We start from the raw sequence: 27984 nt of genomic DNA, 5'->3' as shown, positions 1-27984 counted from the left end.
TAAATCGGACAAATTAAAACCTTGAAGTTGAAAAGCAGAAAAAAAAGTACCTCAATGGGTATTCTACAATGGTTCATTAGGGTGACATTTCAATGTCTATTGTAGCGCAAATTTGGTTGTGTAAACCTACGAAAACAATGGTTTGAAACAATGATCATCCATGAATGGAGGTCAAGTACATATATTATACGTACGGTACAACAATCGAGTCAGCAAGTTCTAGCGGCCCGGCCTCTGAGCTAAAACTGTATGCACCATACGAAAACGACAACTAAAAGACGTCACTCAATGTGTTGCCTTCTGACAGATAGATGACTCCTTTTGGTAAAACTTACCTTGGTCATGGAACATGTGGAAGGGAAGCTCGTTGTGCGAGAGACGAGGTCGGCTGCAGGCTGCCAGACAGTAGAAATTAGAATGCTCACCCGACAGTGAACGACCTTACCGGTTACCCTTTAACCTTTGAACTTCCTATGCGACCGACCGGTCTCGTGCTGAAACTTGAAAGATATCACATTGTTCCTTCCTCTCACATGACAACAACGGATAATTGACAACATACATTCGTTTAAGTGTGTTAACGAATCTTGGACATGGAATACGATAAAATTAGCAATGGCAATGCGAAACATCGAGGCTACATATTCGATGAAAGTTACAGCCGAAGCTACGATGACGAAAGGACACCGCTCTTGGCAAACGGCTCACCCGGCTCACCTATCAACGTTGTTTACGAACAAAGGGGTGGACAAGGTGTTTATAAACGCAGATGGTATATTTTACTATTATTTTCATTCACCGCATTCACTCAAGGCTTAACATGGAATACATGGGGCCCGATTGCTGATACAGCGAAAGTAGTCCTACCAGGTTGGGAAAACTCAGACATCGCCTTATTGACGAATTGGGGACCAATTACGTACATTATCACAGCTTTTGTGTTTTCATGGTTAATGGATGTAAGAGGTATGTTATATAATATCTTTATTTTATTCTTTTGATAAGCGAAGGTCATATTCATATTGTGGACAATACATCAGTGGTTACAGGTTGCAGGTTAAATCCCACCTTTATCCCATCAACATCTGATATCTGTACTGCATAGTTATACATATGTAATTAATTTATACATTTATGATTTATAGATATATCTGCGTTGTTTATAACTGAAAGAGTTAAGCTGAATCCTGTATATACTTATTTCATTGATATTTAATAATTTTTTTTTTTTTTTTTTCAGGTTTGAGAGTGTCAGTTGTGATAACCCATTTTCTGTTAATGATTGGAACAGGAATACGCTGTATACCATTGCCAGTGCATCTCATTAAATGGTAATAAATGATAATTATGATAACAGTATTTATTTGCCAGAATTTAGTGAAAAAAATTGATACACATACATACATACATACATACATACATACATACATACATACATACATACATACATACATACATACATACATACATACATACATACATACATACATGTACATACATATTTACATTAATTTCCGTCCATCCACCTATATATATATATATTATTATATATATAGATGTGTTAAGCACTGTTTACTCAAGCATATACATTTTACCTACACTGAGTATATACATATACATATAACATATACATATATATATATATATATATATATATATATATATATATATATATATATATATATATATATATATATATATATGTATATATATATGTATATATATATATATATATATATATATATATATATATATATACATACATATAACATATACATATACATATACATATACATATACATATACTAGTACTTTTACATGGATGTAGATATAAATTGTAGGAACGATTCATAGAATAAACATATACATATTAGTAAATTAAGGAATGATTGATAAAAATCAAATTATCAGTATAAATAATTTAGCAATAAGCAAGACAAACAATTAGTTGAAGTCAATTTCTATGTCTTTTAACATGGTATATTTTATAAATGAAAAAACTTTCAAGATCTGTAAAGCATTATATGCCAAGAATTGTGGTCTGAAGTTTGCAGCAATGACTAGGCACAAGACAGTAGACACTATAGATTTATTACTATTACCACTACTACATTACATTATTACACTACTACCAACAACCTGCCATTCATCAGACTTACACCAATCCACTGTTATCCAGTTACTCATCGCACTTTCATTATTGTAAAACCTCTGTACAACACTGTCTTGTTTTGTCATTGAGAAAATATGCTCAGAGTGGCTTGGGAGAAAGTGCACTAGAAATACTACCAAACCAATATCACTACATTTCATCTATATGTACAAACTAATACTGATTAGCAGGACCTGAGATTACAGTTAGTTTCATTGTAGATATTAGATATATAACCATTCCATCTTAACTTACACAGGACAATGCATACTGGGCAGATTTTCATTGGTTTAGCTGGTCCTGTTGCCATGGCTGCACCCACTCTCATTTCTGCGACATGGTTCCCACTTCATGAAAGGACCACAGCTACGGCTATCTCAACTGTTTTTAGTTACTTTGGTGTAGCTGCATCGTTTCTTATTGGTCCTCTGATAGTTAAAGACCTGCCCGATGGCAACAACACAGGGTATGTAATCAACTGTGATCTGTAATTAGTCAAATTATTAATCAGAAAAGCAAGACATTAACAGCATAGATGAAGTGTTATGTAGCTGATTATATTATTCCCCAATATTTTTCTTCACTCAGCTGGAAAATACTCGTGACCTAAGGGTTTGTCACAACTCATCTAGCAATTGAACTCATAGTGACAAGTCCCCTTAGGTCACTCGTATTTTCCTTGGTTGAATCATGGAAGTAATACTTCCATGGTTGAATCATGTTTGGGTATGATACCTAATTATTATGCGTGTGCACTGTGGTATATTCCCTCAAGTGTTCTGATCATGATTTTGACTGCATTTATAAATTATGATAACAAATCTTGACATTTATTTATATATAACATGAACAATGTCAACACTTAAGTTGATAGATCACTTCAACAAGGAGCTAAGAGTAGTACTATGTATATATACTTTTCTTTCTTCAGCCAGTGAAAATATTGTGTAGTGAGTGTGTGTCTCGCTGAACTGAAGTTGAGAAATACATCACCCAATTAGTCACAAGTATTTTTTGACTGATTTAAGGAAGGGAAATTTATGATTATACCTGTGCAAACATAAGTGATGAAAATTTTGTAAAGTGACTTGGAATGTTTTGACTCATTTTGAGCTCTACAGAATCATGAGTTATGTAGACACAGTGACATGTTATGATATAGAACGTCCAGGGTGTCAATCACATATTTTTTGTTCAAACTCATTTGACTTTGCTTGTGTATAGTAGCAAATAAATGATATATTGCTAAGGGTGTTGAAATTGTGTATTGGATGAAGATTTGTGAATAGTTGTTTACTTATTGGGCAGACTTTGTGACAAAACATTTAGATGTGTAAACACTGATATGATTGTCTTGTACATTCTGTGACAGCCAAGACATTGTTGTCCACACTCTGTGTGACAGCCAGTGCTCTGTTTTCTACACTGTGTGTTACAGCTGAATGCAAGAGAACTCGGCCAGTAGGAGAACTCGGCCAACTCTCATTACTGAATAGTATCAATTGAATAGTACTGTGAAGTATCCCAAATTTATCTACTTAGCTAATGACCATGCCAATGTCTTGGGTCAACCTCTATCTTGTCTCTGCCAACATATTGATATGTATCAATTTGACATTCTGAGTATGTGCATGCAATTCTAGTACCATCAATATACCACATAATAGAAACAGTAAAATATATACCAGTAACCTTGCCTTCAAAACTTTGCTCGTGAAACTATTATGTGTACAGTATTAGTTTCGTTACTGGCTGAGTTCTTTTGGCTGAATTCTCATACTGGTCGAGTTCTTCTGGCTGAGACTAACTTCTCATACTGGTCGAGTTCTTCTGGCTGACTTCTCATATACTGGCCAACTTCCCTAGATACATTGTTGTCTACACTGTGTGTAACAGACAAGTCAAGTCATGGAAAGTAAAGTGTCATCAGAATAGCTTAGCTATGATTTACATGTCTTGTTGTCACTGGAGTTATTAAACAACAAAAGTACACTTACACAATGTTTTTTCTTTATGGCTGAATTAAATCTCAAATCTGGTGTATAGAATTGTAATAATACGTTCTTGTACCACGACCAAGGGTTCTTGTTACTTACGAATACATCATTATTTCTATGTTTTACCATGGATCTAATATTGAGTCTCAATAATAGATTTGTGGGTTTACTGACCTGATGAACGTGTTTAAGGATAGTGTATAGAATGTTTGAATAAAAACATTAAAGACATTGAAATGGCTTTAATCATGATATTTTTCAGAGTTATGGAAATCCCTTTCAAGTCTGTGCAACTACTACACAATACATTAATTTTGTTTCATTCTTGTACTCGACTGTAAGATACATCATGGTGTCAATTCAACCCTAATCACTAATCAGTCTTCTATTGGTGTGATGGCTGACAGGCATGGCGCAACATGTCATATCTTGCAAATTATCTTGTTACCTGAAATAGAATTTTCCACCTAGTTGCATTATAAAAATAACGATCATTCGATATCTTGATCAATATGACATCAGCTTTACTCATTACACATGTATTACTGTGGGTGCACATGACTTATTGCTCGTACCAAGAATTCAGGCTTGATAGCATTGAAATGGATACTACAGTTACTTATTTACAATAATTCCCATACATTGTCAGAGCAATAGAACTTTTATTTGATTCAAAAAATTTTATGAGAAACAGAAAGTAAATCGTATTATTACAAAAGGCCAAAAACAACCCATCTAAATGTCATATTTCTTGATTTTGTTTATTTTTTCAGAAATGCTACCACAGGACACATCCATTCTGCAGGTAGGAAGAATAAACCATCCAATTCATAATCTTGACATCATATAGTCTGCTGCCATCATTTTTGTTGTCAAACTGTCGTCTGTGAATATTTGTTTGGAAATTCTCAAACTTTTAAACTTAAAGGAAATCTGAAAAATCCAGTCAGACTTATTTCTGTCTTTAGTACACTTGTATTGATTGTTATCAACTCTAACATATGATTTTTGGTGATAAAGTAACGTCTTGGTAACTTAGTAACTTGTAAGAAATCTCTACTGCACTTGATATGTGTTAGCAGCCAATTTGGGGACTTCCTAGTCTAGTTCCTGACAGGGACAGTATTCTATTACTACAATGTACTTCATCACTATCCCAGTCTAGTCAAGGCCCTGACGATCTACACAGATTTCTGTGCTCCTTCCTACAGCGTTCTTATAAACATGATTATGTTGTTGCGTCACCACATGATTTTAGTTTAAACGACTGGAGGTGGATATCCTTGTTGGACATTGGACATCGTCAAAACAGCGGTACCAAATGAATATTAATGAGTGGTGACGACAGCCTGTCAATTTGTGATGGATTACTATTGACATGTGCTGTTTGCGCTTCACTCACCATGGGGGTGGACCATAATTAACACCTTTCGTCAGGGCCTTGACTAGACTGGGATAGTGATGAAGTGCATTGTAGTACGGAATATGGTCCCTATCAGGAACTAGACTAGGGACTTCCTGGAATGGGAAATCCTCTGGTGATGACATCAAGAATGCCATAATCTCTGTGATTCAAGTTATTTTAGGACTGAATTCCTACTGAGAACCTTGACCTAGACACCCTTTGTATTTGTTTTGTCAGTCTCTGCATTCTTATCACACATACAAATATCTGTAATATTTCATGTAAAGTTTATTTTCCTGTACACAACTGTAATTTTGTAGGTATTGATAATCCCATACACCATGAAGAAATTAACCAGATTTGGCATTTACTATATATAGGTAAGTAAGAGGAGATTTATTTAAGAAGTCTTTTAATTCTTACAAATAAATATCAACTTTTTAATGCACCAAAATGCTCAAAACACCTTCCAAACTAATTTTGGAAATTACACTGGCATCTGGAAATTGTCAGTATTTTGTCACTTCAAGAAATGTGAAGAGCTTTATATAGAAAGCATACCTAATAACATCAATAAATCTTTATTTTTTCAAATTTTGTTGCTTTAAGTCCTAGCTTTCAACCCTGGGTATTCTCCAAGAATGTTAGTTCACAATGTTTATGCATGTGTAACATCTATCACCTATACAGATGAGTCCTCATCCATTCATTCTCCATATATTACACAGTGGACAATTTTTTTGAAAAAAAAAGGGTGCATGCTAACTAACTATGAACAAGTATGGAAACTGGCAATTGTCTGCAAAATATGATCACATAACTTTGACACCTGCCATAGTTTTGAAAAATGTTGATCTGACAATCAGTATACTAATAACCAGGAGTCTGGAGGGTTATTCATCATGCCCCCCCCCCCCCACACACACACACACACAAACACAAACACACACAAATGTGAGTTAGATTGGGTCTTGTCCTCACATGTAGCTTAACCTGGTTGGTTTTGATCAGAATCAATGGTTGCAGTAACATACACATATGAGCTTGGATCAATAGAATCAAAGTAATTGGTTTCAAACTAAATCAGCAAAACATTGTGGGGACTGGCAGAATCAATTCAATATACTGTTGAAGTATGACTTGCATAGATTATACATGGATGTGCTTTGGAGGTCATTTTCTGCTGTCAAATTATATACAGGGACTGGTCTAATGTTTATTTGCTGGTTTTTATTTCAGAATGTGCATGGGAGGGGTTGTTGTTCTTGATGACCATCATATATTTCCCTGCAAAACCTCCTTTACCTCCAAGTATATCAGCTGGTTTACAAAGAATGGAATATAAAACAGGAATTTTTCAGCTGACCAAGTAAGATTATCATGTTTTCATTTTTTCCCCCTTTTCCTTCCTAAAATGTTGTCAATGCTGTTTAAAGGGCATATCATATCAAATCCTACCGTATATCATTTATCAAATCACATCATATATATCAAATCAACATCACCATATCATATTGTATATCATATCATATCATATATCATATCATATCATATCAAATCATATCGTATATCATTTATCAAATCATATATATATCAAATCAGCATCACCATATCATATCATATCATATCATATCATATCATATCATATCATATCATATCATATCACATCATATCAATTCATATCATATCATATATCATATCATATCATTAATAACAGTTAGGAAAGGCTATGATCAAGAATCAAATACCAAAAAAATGGATCAGACAAATGTTCAATAGAATTAGCATGCACAGTACATATCTACTAAATAAAATTACTACTACAGTACAGTTTTTAGTAACCATAATGTAGGTATAGTACAGTCCATACTAAGTCCGTAGTTAAGTCCCGAGTCAAACATGAAAGACTCAAATCGTAACTGCTGTTGTCAGAAATCCATTTAGAAGGTCATGAAACAGCTGTGTTATATTTTTGTGTCAGGCATCTATTCTGAATAGAATAATGAAGGTGTCTAAAATAGGAAGCCATTTTATGCACAGAGTTCACCCATTCATATGAATAGCACTTTGGAAAGGGGTGCTAAAAGCACTTATTTGTATCTCAGACCCCCTATTGTTTTTGATGGTCTGAGCTTGTATGAATGTATTGAGATGACATAACCTGAACAAAGACATGACCAGTGCAGCATATCTTTGGAAATGCATAAAAGCCTCCAAGCTAAAATACTCTTACATAATGTAAATGAAGTACCAACTGACAATGTAATTCCCATATGCAAATCATATCAATTCAAATATGATACATATTAGCATCCATATCCTATGAGGACACCTTCACTATATTCTCTTTTTTTCATTAGAGATACCTCTGAATGGCTAGGCTTGGTCAGTTTTGTTTCAAAACTATTTTCAGGTCTCTCGCCCACACCATTAAATTTTCATATGATACATTTATTGTCCACTTTTCAAATAGCTAATTTTCTTTCTTTCTTTCTTTTGGGAAATAACTTTAAATTCAATTCAATTCTGTGAAATCACCTTCACTGTTATATTGAACACATATTGCCTGGCCATGAGGGCTATAGCACCCGTTTATAACACCCGAGGGACTGTGAGTTACCAGAACTTGCAGTGTCAGATGATATCGTCAGAAGCTGCCATTTTGACCTGCTGTGAACTCGCGGTGGTCACGTGACCATGTAATAGTTTATGGAACTATTCCCCTAGGGAAACAGTCATTCTATTTTCCTATCACGTGACTGATTCTAGCGAATCATGGCACAGCGTTATCACTAGGTATATTATTATTTCACATATGTGCCTCCAGTGACACCTTCACAGGAGGCACAGATTTTTAGTTCCATCACTGATTACCCCTACCTTCCTCATCATCAACATGATTACCTTGAATGCAAAGTGATGTTTTCTCTTTTCATAAGCAATCCTTGAGTGTAGGTATATCTTTTTTTAAATTTATTTTTCAGAAAATGGGCATTTTTGTGTTTAGGATTAGCGTATGGAATTAGCTGTGGTGTTTATTCAGGCTGGGGATCTGTTGTAGATATTATCCTTAAACCACATGGTGTGTCACAGGTAGGTATAGTGTCTATTTGTCTCTATCCAATAGGCCATTGCAGACTGCAAACAGGAAATTGAGAATACAGCTCCCTCGCTCAAATTTTGGGTATCATCATTTCATAGTACTGTTTCTTACATGTAAGAGCTTTGTTCCTTGTATTCTGTAGAAGTGTAAATCAGGGATGTTTTTCGTATTGTTTAGACATCGAGGAAAGCAGCACTACTCTATGATTAATCAAGTAACCTATACCATGTATATCCCCAAGGTACACACAGACAGGAAGTAGAGTGCCACCATGGCAAATTTGGGAAAGGCCTATTCATATGTTGAATTTCCCTCATTGCAAATTTTAACAATGAGAAAGAAAAGTGAAAATTAAAGATGTCTTCTGAGTGAAAAATTGGAAAAATTAAACTGTAATTCTACATTTTTAGTGTAGTCTGGAAGTCACAGTGGTATCAAATCATTTCTAACCCCGTAAAGAAAGCTCTTTAGATTCAATGAAGGATAGTACTAGACTATTTTAGTGTTGTCTTTTAATCTCACTATGTGCCTATTATGACAGATATCAAGCCAGTCTCAAGTATTATACTAGGCTGAGAGCATGATTCTTGCATTGGTGTACATGCATACTAGTCCTGCAGTGTAATCACACATACATTTGTCTGGATGCCAACTCTGGTCTAACCACAGTCTGGTCAAACTCCCTCGATCAGCACAGAAAGTTATTCATCAAATCAGTGAACCCCCAGCTGCTATAGTGACATAAACAGTGTATAAGTAGCATCCTGAGCTGACAAATATACCGTATTATAAATACGTAAATACTTGTGACCTAAGGGTCTGTCATGACTCATTGAGTGACTGTAGTGATAAGACTCCTTAGGTCACTCATATTTTCCTTGGCTGACCGAAGAAAAATAATGGTGAATAATATCAAATTACCTTGGTATACACATAATATATATTATCCTAGTATACATATGATAATTGTAATGTTCTAATTTTTTTTTAAATTACAGTCAGAAGCTGGGTGGATAGGGTTTTGGAGCAATATTGTTGGGGCAGGTGGTGGATTAGGTATTGCCAGGTAAGTATTGTAAATGGCCATTATATAGCCATCAACAATTCCTGAAAATTATTGAGTTTGCAAATTACCCTTACATTACGGTTAAAAGCTACATAATCAAGCTTTATGGGACACATGCACTCTGTTAATATCAATGTATATCCAAAAGTACATGAAATTTGAAGCTTGCACCAATTTTTTTTAATACAAATACCTCATTAATATTCATATGGCATTTATCAAAACCTAATCAGTTCTAGCCATTACCCTAAAGAGTATGTGTACCAAATTTCGTTTGAATTAAGCCGGCAATATTTGAGACAGTGTGTGACCCAATCAGTCAACACACACACACACACACACACACACACACACACACACACACACACACACACACACACACACACACACACACACACACACACACACACACACACACACACACACACACACACACACATGCATGCATGCATGGCAGACAGACAGACAACAGACAGACACACACACACACACGCGTGCACATACACATACACACACACACACACACACACACACACACACACAGACTGACTGACTGACAGACTGACATGACTAAAACATAACCATCCCTTACGGAAAGAATGTAAGTAATAAATGCTTGACTGATTGATTGACTGACTGACCAACAAGATTTAAGTATTGCATAACATACAATTTAGAATAGAGGGAATCACTATTTACAAAGAAAGTAACTTGATTATCAACCAAACAAAATACTTAAATTTATCAGTGAAATGAAATCTATCTTTTATTACAGAATTGTTGATTGTTGTCTTGGAAAGCACATAAAAAAGGTTTTGTTATTGTTGTACGTTGGAGGTGTTCTAGCCTTTGGATGGTACCTGTTATTGTGTTATGAAATCATTGAATCTAATACAGGTAAGTACCAAGCTGACCTTTGACCTTATATAACCATAGTTATTTTTAGATTGGTTGATCATTTGAGTTGTTATGCAACACAGGAGAGAGAATAGAGCTACTATTACAGTATCCTATAGCAATAGGGAACTTGCAAACCCGCCATGTTGAATGCTGCATCATGGGAAATGTGATAATAAATACTAATCAATTAGTATTGTAAACAATATTGTTATATTGTTTGTAACCACAAATGATCAATTCATAGTCACCCTGACCATTGTGGGCGGTTTATTTTATCAGTAGCTCCAGATTAGGTATTACGATAACCACAGATAATCCCATAGTCCTTCGTGTCTGAGCATGCTCAGTCTGGATTGCAAGTTCCCTATTGAAACAGACTGAGAAAACTTTCACTCTTGATATGATCAATGCTCTCAACAAATAGCACACAGTGAAATAACTTTACTTGGCTATTATGGATTGTAAATGGCCTATACTGTTATCTACCAAAACACCTTAGATCTCCTATGAAAACTTTTTTGTACGTAACATAAACACACATGTACAAATTATGTGTATTTATAAGTTATGAAGTTATTACTTGCATGAGTTCATTGTTTTTAAAACATATTGATCATTTCTGTTGTTTTTCAGCTAGTCTATATGTTTCCATAATAATCGTTGGTTTTGTCATCAATGGTGCAATACCACTGTTTTACGAGGCTGCAGTTGAGTCTACCTATCCAATAGCAGAAGGTATCACCACAATCACAATGACATGGCTGAATAATCTGTTTGGGTTAATATTCTTTGCTATACTGATGATACCCAGTACTGGTGAGTATTCTTACTTCTCTCCAAACAGATACACAGACATTATTTTATTTGCAGACTGATTTAACTCCCAAATTAACATCTACAGGTAGTGTAAGCTAATAGGGTGATCTCTTTTTTTCACACTCTGAAATTATGTATTGGTCAGGTGGTCATGTGTTTGTATTGCTTTCGATTCCTAATCACAATTTTAGCAATTGCCTTACAAATAGTCAGAAGGATATGCTGAACCAGTCGATTTATTAAAAGTCCCGAATTTCCACTATAAACATTCATTATCAGCCAGATACGTGCCTACATAGTTGTTTTTTTCTGATTTGGACAGAGATGGTGCTACTCTTTATAAACAATATGTCAAGGTCAAAAGATATTGTCAATCAAATATGAGAAACAGAAAGAACAAGGCCATGTACCTTTTCAGATTATTAAATGTGGAGTCAGGGGGTGCGCATCCTATCCAACTATTATAACTCACAACATTGCTTTGGAACTGTAGAAATCAGGAGGTGTGCATCCTATTCAATATTTACAAGTGACATTGCTTACTCCAAGAGATTTTCTGTTTCAGGCACATCCTGGATGAACTGGTGCATGATGGGAGCTATTGGTATTTCATTTCCATTATTGTTACTATTTCGTGAGAAGTATAATCGTCTTTCTGTTGATCTGGTGCCAGAAGTTAAACATGATACAGAAAAGTAGTAACCAAAGCTTCTAGTAGCTTCCTAGACTATCTTCATTCCATTGGAAATGTTTTCAACAACCTGTTGTGTAAAATGCATGGAAAATGCCTTCCATCAATGATTTATTGTCCAGTATGAGAAATCTGACATGCATGCAAAGTTTCTAGAATTTTACTAGTTGATATTTGTAAAAGTGAAAATATGTATTTCTAATATGTCAAAAAATCATGTTTAACTGCCCAGTTCAAATTAGGATTAATAGTTATTTGTGAAAACTGATGTCTGGTCGATGTATAGATAAGTGTTATATTTGAATCCAAAGTTCTCACATCAGGGCTGCCAATTACCAGTGACTGCCACAAGGATTAAATAGACTATCCTTCAGTTCTAGACTAACATTTTCTATGGCTCTGCCAGACACTGTTTTCACACCCTAACTTTTAATCCAAATCTGAATTAGGCCTTCAACAACAGAGTTGGTAGTTATTCTGTAGGTGAGGACCATCTTTTTCTAAAGGTCTGCCAAAGAACTGGTTTTGACATCCCAAATTCAAATCCTAATCCAACTTGGGCCTTTAATGTATTTGCTGTAGATTCCATGAATTTTTGAAATTGAGGAAAGATTCCTCAAAGTGTACCAAGAGAGTCTTCCTCATACAACATTAAATAATATATATGTGACTTCATTACAATGAAATAAGTGTGTCTTCCTGACATACATGCAAACATCAACAAAGTTTTAAAATATAAATATATAGACATTTACTACAGCTACCGTGCAAAATTAAAGTTATACGATTCCTTGATGTGACATTTACATGTATTTCTAGAAAATAGGTAGAAATAGGTAGAAAACACCTCAGGGACCAATTTTCCCTGAAATCAAAGTTCTTCTAATCTTTCCAAACTTTGCCATATGAAAGGGTTTGTTCCCAGTCCAGAAATTTGGGGTTCACCATTTTGTTTTCAAGGAAATCAATAATATTGTATTCTTTCATAGAGTTAATGCAGTATTTGGTGGCCATATTGGATTCTATTTTTGCCCCCGAGAGTTAATGCAGTATTTGGTGGCCATATTGGATTCTATTTTTGCCCCCGAGAGTTAATGCAGTATTTGGTGGCCATATTGGATTCTATTTTTGCCCCCGAGAGTTAATGCAGTATTTGGTGGCCATATTGGATTCTATTTTTGCCCCCGAGAGTTAATGCAGTATTTGGTGGCCATATTGGATTCTATTTAGCATGTAGAATATATTCAATGTTAGTTTTAGTTGCCCATGCAAAATTCTGATTATAGATTCAAATATATTACATAAGTCTGTAGAATAAGCAACTGTGCCACAATCATTCTTGCAAATCAGAGCTGATATGTCTTCCGTGATACTTTAAAATATAACAGTGAGTATATAGACGGTGCCGTAAAAGAGACTTTGGTTCACAATGATGTGCCACAGTTAGTCATCACATCTGTGATATTACAGGGTACTGAAAGACTAGTGACATCCTACTAATAGGCCATTTCAGACGGCAAACTGGAAATTGAGAATACAACGCCCTCGCTCAAATTGAGGGTATCATCACCTCATAGTACTGTTTCTTAAGAGCTTTGTCCCTTGGTATTCTGTAGAATTGTAAATCGGATATTTTTCATATTGTTCAGACATCGAGGAAAGCAGCAGTGCTGTCTGATTAACCGAGTAACCTCTACCATGTATACCTCCAAGGTACACACAGACAGGAAGTATAGCGCCATCATGGCAAATTTTGGAAAGGCCAATTTACATACTTTGATATTCATTTTCATTATATATGGTAAACTGATGATTGATGCTATGTGAACATAGCAAAAATTTGTCAGAATTTTTAGAAAATTTAAAGTGGGGTTTTGTTTGAGAAATCTGGTTTTCCTTTTTGTTAATAATTTGTATTAATATAATAATGAGTATATGGAAATACATTTGACATACTTGCAATAATAATGCCATCATGAACTAAATTTCTTTTAAGAAGAAAATAATTTGTCTTTCATTGCTTCATATCATCTACACATAGAACTCATATTTGAGCCTTTGGTTATGGACTGAATATCATTTCACTATTGTACAATCGTAAATTTACCAAATAGGTTGGAATATATTACCCCTTGAGTTACAGCTCAAGTAATCAGGTATGATTTACTCACATTGAACACACTAGTGCTATGCATTGCGAGGCCTGGAACAGACTGAACTGACTAGCAAAATGCCTTGGCAATTCCTCAGGGATGCTATCATGGTTATGGCAAACATACAACATAGCCCTGTCATGTAGTCCAGTACAATAAAGTGTGTATTTGTGTATATCGCTGTATAAAAAAAGTCACTGTGAGGACTTCCAAGCACACTTTTTTTTCAAATAATAAAGAAAGAAAGAGTTTACCAAATTGGATTCAACACTTCAGGATGAACAATTCTAAGAGTAGTTTGGTTATGATATGTATATGTGAGTGTGAAAAAAATGTCTCCAAAGTTCTCTAGTTTTGCATTTTTTTATTTTTTAACTTTACATTTTGTAGACCTCATTTTTGTTTTAACCGCAACTCTCATCTCTTCCTTTTATTTATGATTACTTTAAAAATCATAAAATTTGCTTTTCTGATATTAAATTTGTAAAGTGTGTACTATGCATTGACATGTGTATATTGCCTCACTCTGTATTTTATCTCTATGCTATTTGTCAAATACATCTTTTAATTCAATAAACTACATATTTTTAGGAAAATACAACACTTTGTTAATGTGTTGTTAGTTATCAAGTGTACTTGTATATGCTTTCAATTTATTGATGTCGTGTCTCCACAAACAACACACTCAACTGTATTGTCAGTCACTCAAAGCTGACCATGTTTGATCACAGCTGACCATTTTATGAGTCATGCCAAACGGTTCAGTTCAGTGCCATAGTTCTTAGATCTTTCAGCTTCATTTTGGTTACTTCCTTGACGCCATTAGACCCCCCTCATCCTTGAATGTCCTCTCTCTCAACCATTCCTTCCATTATTGCACATTCCAAGGTCTTGTTTTCACCCCATTTCCTTTCCCTCAAGGAATAACTGACTTGCTGACTTTGTACAAAGTGTATTTGAATATCGTAAGATTGCAACCAGACAAAAGCCGATGAACATTAAGCTTCTATTGTAAAGCACATAGTAGTGAAAACAGGCTACTGAACCTTACAGCAATCATCAACAAATCATTGGTTCATTTGTCACTTGGGATTAGTCAGCTGTATGACATTAGCATTTCATATTAACTCAAAGAAATATGACTTGTCAACATTTTATTACTGAATAAAAATTTCATATCTATCTTATTCATAAAAAAACATGAACTCACAAAAGGTTGAAGATAGGCACTTCGGTACTGAAGTTTAATAGTTGAAAATAAACACACAATTACAACTCAATGATCATAATTTGTCAACTGGTATATTAGAGTAAACTCATCTGAAATAAATCATCCATGTATAAACATGTCAGTTTTTCAAGAATTTCCTGAGTCACAAAAATGGTGAATAGATATAGTATTGATAATTTATGAATATTCCACATTTTATAATTCCAGTCATATCACTTTAGACATTTACTTAATCAGCATTGTTAAAGTCCTGAATTTCAATCCCAAGGTTCTTGATTGACAGTTGTGTAATCATCAATAACAAAGTTTTTCTAGCATGTTCAAAGAAATGTTAGTCAAATTTCAATTATTTTCGATAATACACTCAGTGATTCTTTACGTCATATCTTCATTATGATCTCATCATGAACTGGTAGATAATTATGGTCAGAAAATATGCAAAATGTCTGTTTAGCGAGAGAATTCTCTGTGTTGTCACTTCTTCAGTGTAAGCCAGCAGAATGACAGAGTTCACATCTTTTTAAGAGCAGACCAGGGCTTTAATATTACACAATGTATCCTGTTGTCTTTAGCTAGCTTCAGATGTGTCTTTTCCAACTTTATTTTTCTCAATGGTTTTCTTCAGTAAAGCCTCAGCTTCCTTCTTCTTGCTTAGTTTATTGGCCTTTCCCTGATATTTGCCATTTTTGCCAGCTCCCTTTCCATCAAGGATCTCTGCCACCCTGGTGAAAGTAGGAAACAGGAAGTTACCCACACACTACATACTTTGTAAGATCCATTATACCACATGTATGCCAAAAATATGAGATTTACACTGTGGTCATTCTACGTCACAACAACAAAAACCAAGCATCTACATCATTGGTCCTGCTATACTTAAATTTTGAGCCAAAAGTTCAAAATTCCAGACTTTTTGTGTAAATGATGATTTTTTAGGTACACTCATCTCATTCCCAAATTGTTTTTCTTCATTCAGCCAAAAAATACTCTACGGGTTTTTGTAACTACAAGTCAAAAGATGAGTAGTAACCCTTAGGTCACTCATATTTTCAGTAGCTAAATGAAGAAAAATATTACTGAATATTTAATTATTTACCCATACAATAACAAAGGAAGTAATTATGATACATTACTATTGATAACAACACACAAATAGTAGTAACTGTCCAATGTCCAGTGACACACATTACATTCATTCATTCGTAACAAGCAATCAACATGTTCTATTATTGTGGTAACACTATGAAGCAAACATGCTGAACACAAATTTCTTGTGTCATTTTTTTCCCATTTTGCCTTCAGATATGCTCCCCTCCCAACAAAAAATTTAAAAAAATCTCACTATTACTAATGATGTACGTCAAATGAAGTAATAAACCATGCATAAGTACCGCATTTATAACATGTGCTCATCATCTCACAATTTTCAAGTACACTACATATCAATATCATGAAAACTAGGGAAAGTGATTTAACTTACTTTGGAGCTACTTCAGAGATTAAATCAGCTGGACCTGAGAGAACAAAGAGTCCAGCTCCTTTGTCATTACCAACCGTTGCAAACACAACCCCATTCTGCAAGGCAAAATATATATAGTATTCTTATTGTGTCATAGCTACAGGGATGTGTATTTTTCTACCATAGAGGGCGCAATACACAAAGCAGACTTTTTGGCGAACTCAATACCTACATTCAATATTGCAAGGTACTGCAGTGATATACCTACATGCAAATGATATGCAAATGATGGCACAATCATTCCTTGTACACAAAATTGTGGGATTGCACAGTATGATTTTTATGGAAATTTGCCATTTTGGAAAATCGTAAGCCATAATAAGAAAACCCCATGTGATGTGAGTATCAGTATGTGAACTTAGGGGTATCTGCACTCGTGTTTGCAGTGTTTTCTGCCTTTCACTCACTAGGCTCAGGAAAGTACAGTCTCAGAGAACACTGCAAGCACTCATGCAAATACCCCGAGTACTTGCACTCATGTACAATGGAGTTACACACCTCCTGTCCTACATCATTAGCAATGATATTCATATATTCATTGTCACCATCTTTTCTGTGAATACTCAGTATATCTTCTCTGTTGGGGTTATTCTTGTACTTCTCAGCTTCATATTTGGCAACCTCTCTCAGAAGCACTGTCTTTGACTGAAATAAACAACATCAGTAGTTATCTTAATAACTTTCTCTAACTTGTCATATATTGTTTGTGCTTTGATGCCATTGGCACTATTTCTAATCTTGTCAATTAATGTGTTCTGTACTTCCACTGAAATTATCTATAACCTTGTCATTTTCCTGCTTCAATACCACTGCCACCATATCTTCAGATCTGTTCCTTGGACAATATTTCTTATCTTACATCTCATTACTTATTTTTGTGTTTTCGTACTATTGGCATAAACACAAACATTTTCTGGTTCGGTGCAATTGGAAATATTTCTCATCTTGCCTTAAAGTTAGTGCCATTGGTTATTACTAGTATTTCTTATCCTATCTAATGACTTATCATTTGTGCTTCAACGCCATTGACATTATTTCTATTATTGCCACAAATGTTTCTACATACATATGTGCCACAGGCATTATATATAGCTCATATTTTTAACTTCATTGCCATTGGCACTGTTTCTAATCTTACCACTTACTTTTAGTGCTTCTCTCACAGACTTTTGTATTTTATTGGCCATGTCAACATGTTCTTCAGGACCACATCTGTTATGTCAGATAAGAAATTATTGATAATTGAGTTGACCAGGACATATCAAAAGCTGAACTGTGTGTGTGTTATAACCACTGGGGCTACTCCCCTTATTTATATGTGCTGACATTTGGGGTCTGTTTTCTAGCTATTTGGTCTAAAATGGGGTCTGTTTTTTTTTCGAGCTAAAGAGTCTAAAACGTGGTCCATTTAGCTTTATTTTCGATTTTGCTTGGTCTAAAATGTGGTTCATTGTCATTTACCAAATCATGACTGCCATCAATTGCCCCAAAATGTTGCCTCCTAAGGAAAATGTAAACTTTCATCTTTTAAAAACCTGTAATGGTCTAAAATTATGGTCAAACTGGGTCTAAAATGGGATCTGGGGTTTCCAGCACTGGCCACACACCTATACCAGAGCTGGCCACTGGTACCGCCCCCGGGGTTATAACCTCTGTAATTCATTGATCTAGTAAGCTGATGAAAACATTTGGTCAATGGTTAGTTTGTAAATTACTGTAGATACAATTTTACATATTATAGACTTACTTCAAAGCTGTACACAGAGCTTTCTCGGTGTTGTAGCATTTGCCGAGGTAATTCAAAACTCTATTACCAGTCACATAGATTACGTTGGTTTTATTCTTTTTGCCTTTCTCCACCCCAAGTATCTTGATCATCTGTTATGAAATAGGAATTTCATAATATTACACTGTCTGACATGTATTTAAGATATGTATGTCTGAGACTGCAAACACACGTTAGACACTCACACAGTACATACACTGTTATTCACAATCTCACATACCTGCCACATGGCCACACACATATAAATAAACATATATGACCCTGCCAGTCAACCACATGGTACACAGACGCATGCACGCACACATGGATGCACGCACGCACATATGCACGCACATACATACAAATGTACGCACGCACACACACACACTGGGTAAACATATAAATATAACAACAATGTACACTGACCTGTAGTTGACTAAGGTTGTAGACATGTGTTCCACAACACATATTAGTATCTATACCCTCTATGGTAATGACACGTACTTGACCAACCACATCATCAGGAAGTCCCCTGGTACGTATCTGAAAATATTAACATAAGACTTGCCAATCATGGTGTTTACCAGTAGAATGACAACATGTCATAGTAAGTGGGATAGTGTGTGTGTGTGTGTGTGTGTGTGTGTGTGTGTGTGTGTGTGTGTGTGTGTGTGTGTGCGTGTGTGTGTGTGTGTGTGTGTGTGTGCGTGTGTGTGTGTATTTGTTTATAGTATGATAATACAAATATAATAGTAAATCATACATTGTGAGTACTAACTACTACTTTGACAGTAACTACATAAAAAATCAACACAGTTTCATATCAGTGTTTATATATACTTACACTCTTAAGTTCTTCATCATCTTGTTCGTAACATTTCGGTGTAACTGGTGTACATTTCCTAATAGCTTCATTACATTTGGCTTCTATTATATCCATCTGTTCTGGCGTTATGTTTGGGGTGTCCATTTCAATCAAGCATTTCTCTTTGCTGAAAGCCCTGCAAATCATAAAGATACACAGAATCTGTGATGTTTGATGATCAAGCATGTTATATGAAAGGTTACAAATGACATGAAATCAAGAAATAGACTGTGTATATCTGTGTACTTTTCTACTTTTTAGGAATTGTATTGTCTATAACTTTTGCATCCATATAGTACGTTACATGAACAATTAAATGCTGTACTGGATCACTGGATCCGGATTAGGATGTTGGCCCATATCTTCAATTTTAAGATAAAATTTGCACATGGTTATTTTTGTCACGATAGTTTACCCACAACGTAGCAAAGGAATTCCAGTTCCAGTATTCCATTTACTAAAAAGACAAAAGATTGTATAGTTTGGCCACTAGGAGTGCTGTTTTTTGTTTATTTGTTTGTTCGTTTTGTCTTTTGGTTTTTATTTTTGGGGGTTTTTTTGGGTTGTTTTTTTTTTTTTTTTTGGGGGGGGGGGGGGGGGGCAGCTTATGGACCAGAAGGGAAGTGATGGACATGATCATCGATAGTTGAATTCCATAGTCCCCTTTGAAAAAAAGTTTCCAGTGTTTCAAGGCAAGAGTTGATTGCACTTCAGTCAGTCAAAAAAAATCAGCCAACTTTGTTTCAGATCACATCATTTCAAGAAATCAGAGAGTTGTTTTTAATAGCCACTTTGTTGACTATGCTTGGTAATTTTAGCCACGGAATTAGGCCTCATTTTTCATGAGGGGTGCCCTCTTGTGACACTTCTAGATCTTTTAAGAGCAAGATGGTAACCATAATATGGTATATATTTTTTATCAGTTATGTAATATTCAAAAGAAATAAAGATACAAAGTATCCTTCTACTCATTATACTTCCATTCAGAGGATATCCATGACTACCTTTCAGTTAAGGCATTGGTGGTTATTTTTACAAGCCCTCCTTAAGCTGAATATGCATGAAAAAAATTAGCTATTGTCCTCTGTTTGTGCTTGTCGCTAATACGGTTCTCTGATTGGCAGTTATTTATATCCCTGAACTGCAGAGATGACATTTGCTAGACCTCGGATGTTCCATCCTCGATAGAGATGTTCGGTCGTGTGTCATATTGTATCGGAAGAACATCTGAGGTCTAGCAGTTAGACTAAGGATATCCATGACTACACCTACCAAGAAGTTGTCTTGAAACCAAACATATTGTCAGCTATTGCGGTGATAAGGTGTTGGCCTATAAAATAAACAAGGATGAAAATCAAATAAGTTGTACATCAAAAGGGACTGAAACTTGCAACAAAATACTAATAGAAATCTTTATGGACTGCTGGATATGGGGTTTGTCAGACCGACATTGTACAGAGTTAGAGCCCAACCTTGGGAGGGCTTGTAAGCCATACTACTGAGGTACACAAAACCCATATCCAGTCTGTGTAGGTTTATTCTTTTATGCTATCAAGCATTCAAATACATTATAAAACACTAATTTGCTTATATTTGGAGAAAATAATGGTTCAACAATTTGTGCAAATGACATTATTTGGGCAAATCGTGCCTGCATGGGCACAATATGGCAAATTATTGGACCAGTGTGAGGGCGCTGTTCCTCACTGAACTACAAGGTCAACAAAACAGATGCGACTGTCTATGTTTTATTTTCATGTACTTTTTTAAAAGTAAACCTTAGGTTAAATTCATACATGGATAGTGTTCAGGAATAAAGTATGATTTAGATGTGAACAAAATTGTTTTGAATGAGCTCAAAAATAACTATTAATTTCCGTTGTGTCAGTAGAAAAATTGTACTCTGGTCTGTGAGAATGTTACACAAGTAACTTACAAACATAATTACCTCCCAACACACACACACACACACACACACACACACATTCATACACACACACCGTCACACATGTGACCAAAACCATGTTTTAAATTAACTCAAAAATAGTTCTAGATTGATGTGAGTCAATACCTGAGTGTTGTTGCATGTTATCAAATCTTCTAACCCAGTCTACTTTTTCATGTACTTCTAGTCCTACGTCCAATGGACTTTGTACAAAATGTACGGCATCTCCACCACGTCTGGTAACTCGGAGTACGTCTATATCATTGATCTAATAAAAATACCAAAGTAGATGATGATAAATACATTGACATATATTCCTGGACCTCCTGAATTTTATCTTAGCCCTCTCAAATATCATCTTGGCCTTTCTGAATATCATCTTGGCCCTATCGAATATTATCTGGGCCCTCTCGAATGTTATCTTGGCCCTCAAAATATTATCTTAGCCCCCTTGAATATTATCTTGGGCCTCTCGAACATTATCTTTAGTTCCCTTGAATATTATCTTGGCCCCTTGAATAATATCTGAGCCCTCTCAAATATTATCTTGACCCCCTTGAATATTATCTTAGCCCTCCCAAATATTAGACCACACAGTTTGTACATTTACGTCTGATGACCTGAAATTATATTTGGTATACTTAACCTCAATTTACATACGATGAATCAGACAATCTTGGTGTGAAAACATTTTGATCAGCCCTATTAAACATTCACCAACTTTACATCCCCACAAATAATGGAACAATCAACCTGACAGCTATCTACTCAGTTTATATTTGTTTACCAATGGATACCTCTAAGAATATCAATAACAATCCACTAAAAGTCTTGAGCATGTGACTTTTGTCTAAATTAAAAAAAAAATAATTCTCTACCCTTAATGTGATTTGTTTGCATAGAACTATGTCAAATTAGACATCAAAGAGAACATATTGTCAAAATATCAAGGTTATAGGTCCAAAGTAGTTTTCACATACAAACACAGATACTCCTCCCTCACACACACATACCACAACAGTGATAAACACACACACACACACACACACACACACACACACACACACACACACACACACACAGACAGACACACACACACACACACACACACACACACACAAAACATACACCCCCATATACACATACACAGCTGCACACTCATATATAAAGTGTGTAAACACACACACATACAGCCCGACAGAAATTTTGCCATGCTAATAGCACGGCTGAACTTTAAGGTCATGCTAACAAAAATGATTTATTTGTTTTACAAATGATTAGCAATATAATGTAATACTATTATACAATGTATATTATAAGTCAGACCACTTGAAATCTCACTAAAATATCACCCCTTTGGTATAACTGGGTGCAAAGTACATGAAGTAGTCAGCTAAAATCTAGTTAATAATACTATAGTATACTATATCACAAACTAAATACCATACTGGTGATATAAAACTATAAACAATTTAACCACAACACTGTTTCCTTGCTGTGCAAGCAGGTCAGAACATGTCTTTTAGTAGTTATTTAGTTATCAGATAATGAAACTTGAGGACTAGTGTACATGAGGGGGATATCTCTCTCAATGGTTGAGAACTACTCCGATATCATAATTCTCCACCTGTATTTTGCATTAGTTCCAAACATACATGTGACAATGACACTGACTTCTCATACGACTACAGGAGGGCATTGTATACTCTCAGCATTTCCATCCCCACTTCTCTGTTTAACTGACAATAGCGGTTGAAGAAGACTTAGCAGATTTTGCCAAAAACATACTATTTTTTACTAGGTAACTTTTTACACTCTGGTAAATTAATTTATTGTAAATGCAAAATTGCAAAAATAAATGAAATATTTACATCAAAATTCTATATACTTCCTTGAAATTATCAAAACATTAACATCTTTTGATGCACCTACATTTACAAAATTGTTGTTTTTTAATCAAGAAATTCACTACATCTATGATGTATTTATGAATTTGTTTCATTTAAAATTAATATAAGCAATGTAGCATACATAAATGTTTTAAAATCCTAAACATCTGTTGGTATATGAGTACTTGTGAACCGAGATATTTTCCCCATGTGAAAATTTTGCATTTTTACATTCTTCAACTAGTTCACAAAGATTAAATGTTTACACATTTCTAAACCTGGTGCCTTTATATGCTTATATACAAGAAGGCATTTTAGTCACTACTTACGTTCATGTTTTTGTTTTCCAGCAAAATAAGCAAAAATAAGTCTTTTAGTGAAAATTCCAAGGCTTATTGTATATAATACACAGTTTACAGTAATTGTTAGTTTAAGAAAGAAAATGCAATACTTACTGTTCCCCTATCATCTGGCTGATTTATGATACACAAAACAGTCGGAATTTAAAGAAAAGAAGAAGTAGAATGGAATGTGAGTTGTTACATGTGTAATGGCAATATACATAGAGTTGTAATAACAAATAATTTAAAACATGTCATCATACAACATACTAAAGAATAGGGAACTTGCAATCCAGACTGAACATGCTCAGACGCAAAGGACTATGGGATTATCTGTGGTTATTGTAATACCTAATCAGGAGCTACCGATAAAATCAACCTCCCACAATGGTCAGGGCAAATATGAATTGATCATTTGTGGTTAAAAACAATGTATCAACATTGTTTACAATACTATTTGATTAGTATTTATTATCACACTTCCCATGATGCAACATTAAACATCGCGGGTTTGCAAGTTCCATATTCACCTGTACTCAGAGTAAATATTGGAAATATTTAGAAGATCTAAAAATTTGCGAGAGAGAAAAAAAAGACAATTGAGAATTATCAAAAGAAGCTCGTTGATAAATGTAGAAAGTAGGTGGTTAATTTATCGATACTCTTAGTATGACATATTAAAAGTTTAGTGGTCACCTGCTATTCATTTCTGAATAAATTAAGTTCTTTTTGTTTGTGTTCATAAACATGATGCAAAGGGTCAAGATCACAAACTTCCACCATCACATTAAATATTTGCATAACAATTGGGTTCTCTCTGGGTAAGTCTCGCATGTATAAAGGTAGTCTCAGATTCAAGCCTTTCAAGTTTTGTATTTGTACATGTTCTGACCATACATATGTACACAGGACTTTTTTTGCTGACTTCTTTGGATTCTTGCCAAGATACATTATTGGAAATGTGTGTTAACCAACAAACATATACTACTCCAGTTACAGCTGGTGCAGCTTTAAAATGATGTATTATTTGAGGTATAGTTTCACTGGTCTTAGTAACCATTTTCAGAGACACAGAATTCTGTATCAAGTGTTTAGTACAACTTACCTGTCCCCCACCTTCTGGAAATAAGACAGTATCTTCAAGGATGACTTCATAGCCTGATAATTTCTCTTTCTTGCCACCATTCAATGTTTCCAACTCAGCTGGCTTACAGGAAACCACCTTGGTATCAAACTGAAATGTAAACAAACACACATATGTATACACAAACAAACAAACAAACAAACAAACAAACAAACAAAAAACATGTATAAAAACAAGCAAGAAAAAATGATGATGGAAGTAAAGCATACATATATCAAGAAGTGCAAATGATTTTCACCATTTCTGCAAAGTTATGTTACAAGTTTTCTTTCATTTACTAAAATATTTTTTTTTGTATGACTTTTTTCTTTGTGGTCATCTAGGCCATATAGTCAAAAATTACTTTTCAATTCCCTCGCATGATATAAATCTTTATGCTCTTAATTTCTCATTTCTCATCATATTTTTTTCTTTATATTTTTCATTTGTATATAATCTCCATTATCAACAAAAACAGGCAACTTTCAGATAGTAAAAATTGAATCCCAATAGACTGGTTTACTTTATTATTCCCTAAATTATGCTAGTATTTCATTGGAAAAGGTCACACAAAAAAGAAATTATGAGATGAGTAACATCTTTTTAATTGAAATTTCACATGGAAATCAACTAACTTACAAATGTACTGGTCATTTCTTTCTAAGAAAATGTGTTTATTGGATATCAGCTCGGTTTGATAAATTTAGTTTTTTCTATATTTATATACTGTAGTTTTCACACACACACACACACACACACACACACACACACACACACACACAAATATATACTTTTATTGACAATGTAATCCAGTTTTTTATTTTGATAAGATTTCACAATATAAAAATGTTTAGAGAATTTAAAACTATATCCTTATTGCTCGTTTGCATTTATTTTCCCTTTTCTCTTTAATTTAATTTCAAAAGATAATAATCAAATACTGCAAAATATAATAATGACTAACTGAATCAAATTTGGCTAATATGTTTTTAAAAAGTCATAAATCTGTGTTATAAATAACATACCTCGGTTTTAAAGCTGTCCCTTTGGCATTCGAATACCATGATAACTTTTCAGGGAAATTGCGATAACACTCAATGTATACGGTATTATGTTTCTGATGATCTTAGGACCCGGAAGAGATGTCCCCGGAACAGATATTGTTCTTTCTCAACCCGGGTGATCGATGATCGATCTGGGATCAAGTCGATTTTTCTGTATGTTCTTGTGTAAATGCACAACAGCTTACGCCGTCAAACATTCCATGCAGTGGAGTATCAATTAAGTTTGCTCTAATATACGACCATACTGTACTGGGGGTACTGAAACAGTGAAAGCATGCACATACAGCACATCACAGCTGATGAAGTTTCAACTTACGAACTCTCGCAATGTCGCGTTGGATTGAAAGATCGCCTAACGCGAGATGCCATTGGTCAGAGAAAGTGCATTGTGGGTAAACTCCCCTCATTTGCATATTTTTTATTTTTCAGCTCAAAATTTTGAGAAATTCAAGTGGTTTTTGCAAAGAATTTAGAGCCCAGGAGATGCTAGCCGCGGACAGATGGTTAAAAATGGAATCAAAGGTATTTATACATATATATAAGGGGATATTTAGCCCTAATCTAGGCACTAGGAAGGTGGGACGGTAGACGGGTTCATGATGTAGTTTTCTGTCTTTTCGTGGGGCCTGGCACTAGTGGCAGACACAACTTCAGCCATGCCATATTGTGGCCATTTCTTTGCCCTTGTTTGCAGTAAATTAACGAATTTAGCACTCTCGTAACGAAGCTTAGTGCTTCTTTATATTGTTAAAAATATCAGAAGGCTCAGAAATCGATGTATTTGTTTTCTTCAGAGAGCTATGTATGACACGTTTTAGAATTTCCAGTCGTTTGACTCGTGAGAATGTTAGATGTGCAGTACACACACACACACACCAAGATGATCTTTTTTCTGTCTGTCACAAATTCAATATTCTATGCGACCCACTATTTCCTCTTCATCTCTAGAAACACACAGAGAAATTTATTTTAATGTGATATCTATATTATGGTGGTTCGTCAGAAATATAGCTGTTCTGATGTATTCAGGAAGCAATGTTTTGATTTACGAAAGGGGTCTCCGCTACACACAAATGTATCGTAGCGTACTTGTGTTTACATCATGTATTTCAGCTCGTAACGAACGTTGCTTGTGCAATGTACGACCTGTGCACCGCCTAAATATGTAGTTACCGAGAGTGGTTCTATTTTATCGATGTATAAAATATACGGTATAATTTTTTATTGAAATAATTCTTTCTTCTTCAATTTTCCAACTTACACACAGGAATCTCAAAAATAAGGCACATAATTTTGAAAAATGAAATTATAATATGTAAAATCCGTAAAATATAACAGTATTCATATGTCAAAATTTATGACAGCCCTGATTGAAAGCTATTATGCTCCAGTGTCAGAGTCTGTTTCTTTAGAAATTATCATTGTTATTAAGTTGAAAAGTATAAATGCTGTTACTGTTACAGTGTTATTCCCGAACAAATGTAATTGTTGTCATGTACATTGTACAAGGGTGGTAATTATTAATTTTTACTGTAATTTAACCTTCATATTTTCAACCATATCTCACCACATTTATGGTATGTAAAAATTAATATACAAGAGAATTTTAATAATTCACGTCACACATTTATATTTTTTGAAGAGGGGTATATCTTTTATGAACAAGTATTGAAATCAGGTCTCTTGCATTCCTTATGTGATTTAAATTGGAAATTAATTATTCATGAAGCCAATTTTGTCTTGTGTTTTTGCTCAGTCTTTACCAGCATGTGAAACTCAGCAAGTGTTGATTGGCTAGATCTGGTGTTGAAATTGTGATATTGAATGTTGTGTTTACAACTTTGGAGAATTCTATCTGCTTTATTACGGAAAACATATAGTATTGACCAATGATGTGAACACTGTATGTTCAGGGACAATTTTGGGTCATCAGAATTTAAGAAAACAAGTTTATTCAAA

At 34.7% G+C, this 27984-nt stretch overlaps 2 protein-coding genes across 2 annotated transcripts; one reads left to right on the top strand and one right to left on the bottom strand.

Moving 5' to 3' along the window:
• Window positions 1-593: 593 nt before the first annotated feature.
• On the top strand, window positions 594-12138 carry LOC144447088 (solute carrier family 49 member 4 homolog). Its single transcript, XM_078136994.1, has 11 exons — window positions 594-966; window positions 1241-1331; window positions 2412-2639; window positions 4294-4313; window positions 5875-5934; window positions 6794-6923; window positions 8539-8647; window positions 9656-9723; window positions 10499-10620; window positions 11257-11439; window positions 12005-12138. Exons 1-11 carry the CDS (start codon window positions 594-596, stop codon window positions 12136-12138), a joined length of 1518 nt encoding a protein of 505 aa, XP_077993120.1.
• Window positions 12139-15604: 3466 nt separating this feature from the next.
• LOC144447476 (alanyl-tRNA editing protein Aarsd1-B-like) lies at window positions 15605-26314 on the bottom strand. The gene is made up of 12 exons (XM_078137510.1): window positions 25987-26314; window positions 24944-25072; window positions 23953-23970; window positions 21735-21876; window positions 20936-20993; window positions 19643-19799; window positions 19225-19341; window positions 18781-18911; window positions 18179-18245; window positions 17532-17678; window positions 16995-17089; window positions 15605-16236 (listed from the first exon to the last, which is right to left on the bottom strand). Exons 1-12 carry the CDS (start codon window positions 26023-26025, stop codon window positions 16083-16085), a joined length of 1254 nt encoding a protein of 417 aa, XP_077993636.1. The 5' UTR covers window positions 26026-26314; the 3' UTR covers window positions 15605-16082.
• Between the last annotated feature and the right edge of the window lie 1670 nt (window positions 26315-27984).

This window comes from Glandiceps talaboti, chromosome 16 (genome assembly GCF_964340395.1).
Source record: "Glandiceps talaboti chromosome 16, keGlaTala1.1, whole genome shotgun sequence".
Lineage (NCBI taxonomy): Eukaryota > Metazoa > Hemichordata > Enteropneusta > Spengelidae > Glandiceps > Glandiceps talaboti.
The sequence above is the reverse complement of the archived record's forward strand: the minus strand, read 5'-3'. Positions and strand labels throughout refer to the sequence as shown.